The 1,414-nt window shown below is 35.4% G+C and overlaps 1 protein-coding gene across 3 annotated transcripts in view; it reads left to right on the forward strand.

Moving 5' to 3' along the window:
- Positions 1–284: 284 nt before the first annotated feature.
- The window catches only part of LOC124954668 (fasciclin-3), a 307,391-nt gene continuing 306,261 nt past the window's right edge, over positions 285–1,414 (forward strand). For 2 of the 3 annotated variants that reach the window (XM_047507925.1, XM_047507926.1), the window contains exon 1: positions 286–1,129. In XM_047507925.1, the coding sequence (XP_047363881.1) occupies positions 1,042–1,129 (88 nt within the window). In that variant the 5' untranslated portion in view covers positions 286–1,041. Of the gene's footprint in view, positions 1,130–1,414 lie in introns of all 3 variants that reach the window. The other variant, XM_047507924.1, reaches the window with a different exon arrangement.

Raw genomic sequence — 1,414 nt, forward strand, 5'->3', positions numbered from 1 at the left:
AGACGACGAGTGTGTATGCCTCTGCATGAGTGAGTGAGTGGGTGGGTGGGTGGGTAGTTGAGTTTAGTGCGTGCGTAAGTACATGCGTAAGTACGTGGATGAGTGAGTGAGTGAGTGAGTGAGCGAGTGAGCGAATGAGTGAGCGCGTGTGTAATCGTCGTAGGTTAGTTAAGTTAGGGGCACGCGGAAAGTGGGGTACACGGTAAAGACGATAGAGATAGCGCTATCGGAGGTGTTCGGTCGTTCTCGGCTAAAAGCCGATGTCTCACGAAGCGGACCGAAAGTAAAGCGCGCGGCAGACGGTCTTCGCGCGCCGAGCTCTACGGTCGTGATTCGACTCTGGCGATCGACTTGTTCACTTTTTATCTCATAGTGTGCTCCATAATTCTCAAATAATAAACAATTCATCGTCATTGTCATTATCTTTATAATAATATCATTGTCATCAAATATTATTATCGCCATCGTTATATTTTCTTTTTTTATTATTAATAATAAATATCGTCAAAAGAGTTAAACGTCTTAAAACGTCTTAATCGTTCGTGCTTCGTAGATATAAGAGGAAAAAAGTATACACACACATACAGAGATATATATATATATATACATATATACATATATACATATATATGTAACAATAATATATGTATATATATATGTAATAATAATATTGTCGTTCGCGCCTCGGTTTTGTTGCGACGCATTTTGTGTGATCGATCGAATATAAACAAACAAGTTTTTTTTTTACAACTTTGTCCTTCAATTCCGATCAACGGAAATTTTCTACGACTGTTGGGATCATAGAAAATATACGTTTCTCGTCGTTAATCATCACGGACATAAAAGAAAAAGAGAAAATAAAGGAGAAAGAAGAAGAAGAAAAGGAGGAAGAGGAGAAGAGGACAAAAAAGTAGAAGAAGTAAAGGAAGAAGAGAAAGAAGAGAGAAAAGAAGAAGAAGAGGAAGAAGAAAAAGAAGAAGAAGAAGAAGAAGAAGAGGAAGAAGAAGAAGAAGAAGAAAAAAAAACAGTGAGAGTTTGGTGATGTGCGCGAAATCAACGAAACCAGCAGCATTCACGATGTCGTCGTTCCTCTGGATCATCGCCCTGCTTTATCCATCGATCATTCAAGGTGCTAACAAACGTTTTACATCTTTTATCTTGCCCCTCTTTTTTTTTTTTCTTTTTTTGTCCTTTATTATTTCTTTATAATTTTATTACTGTTACTATTGATGTTACTACCATTATTATTATTATTATTATTATTATTATTATTAATAATAATAATTCTATGGTTTTAAACATATAACGTAATTATCCATTTCGTTTCGAATTCAAAGAAATTCATTGAAGATACGCTTATGAAGTTATATGGCAAATCATCGATCAACGCAAAATTAGAAACATAATTTTTAAC

The sequence above is a fragment of the Vespa velutina genome, chromosome 16 (genome assembly GCF_912470025.1).
Source record: "Vespa velutina chromosome 16, iVesVel2.1, whole genome shotgun sequence".
Lineage (NCBI taxonomy): Eukaryota > Metazoa > Arthropoda > Insecta > Hymenoptera > Vespidae > Vespa > Vespa velutina.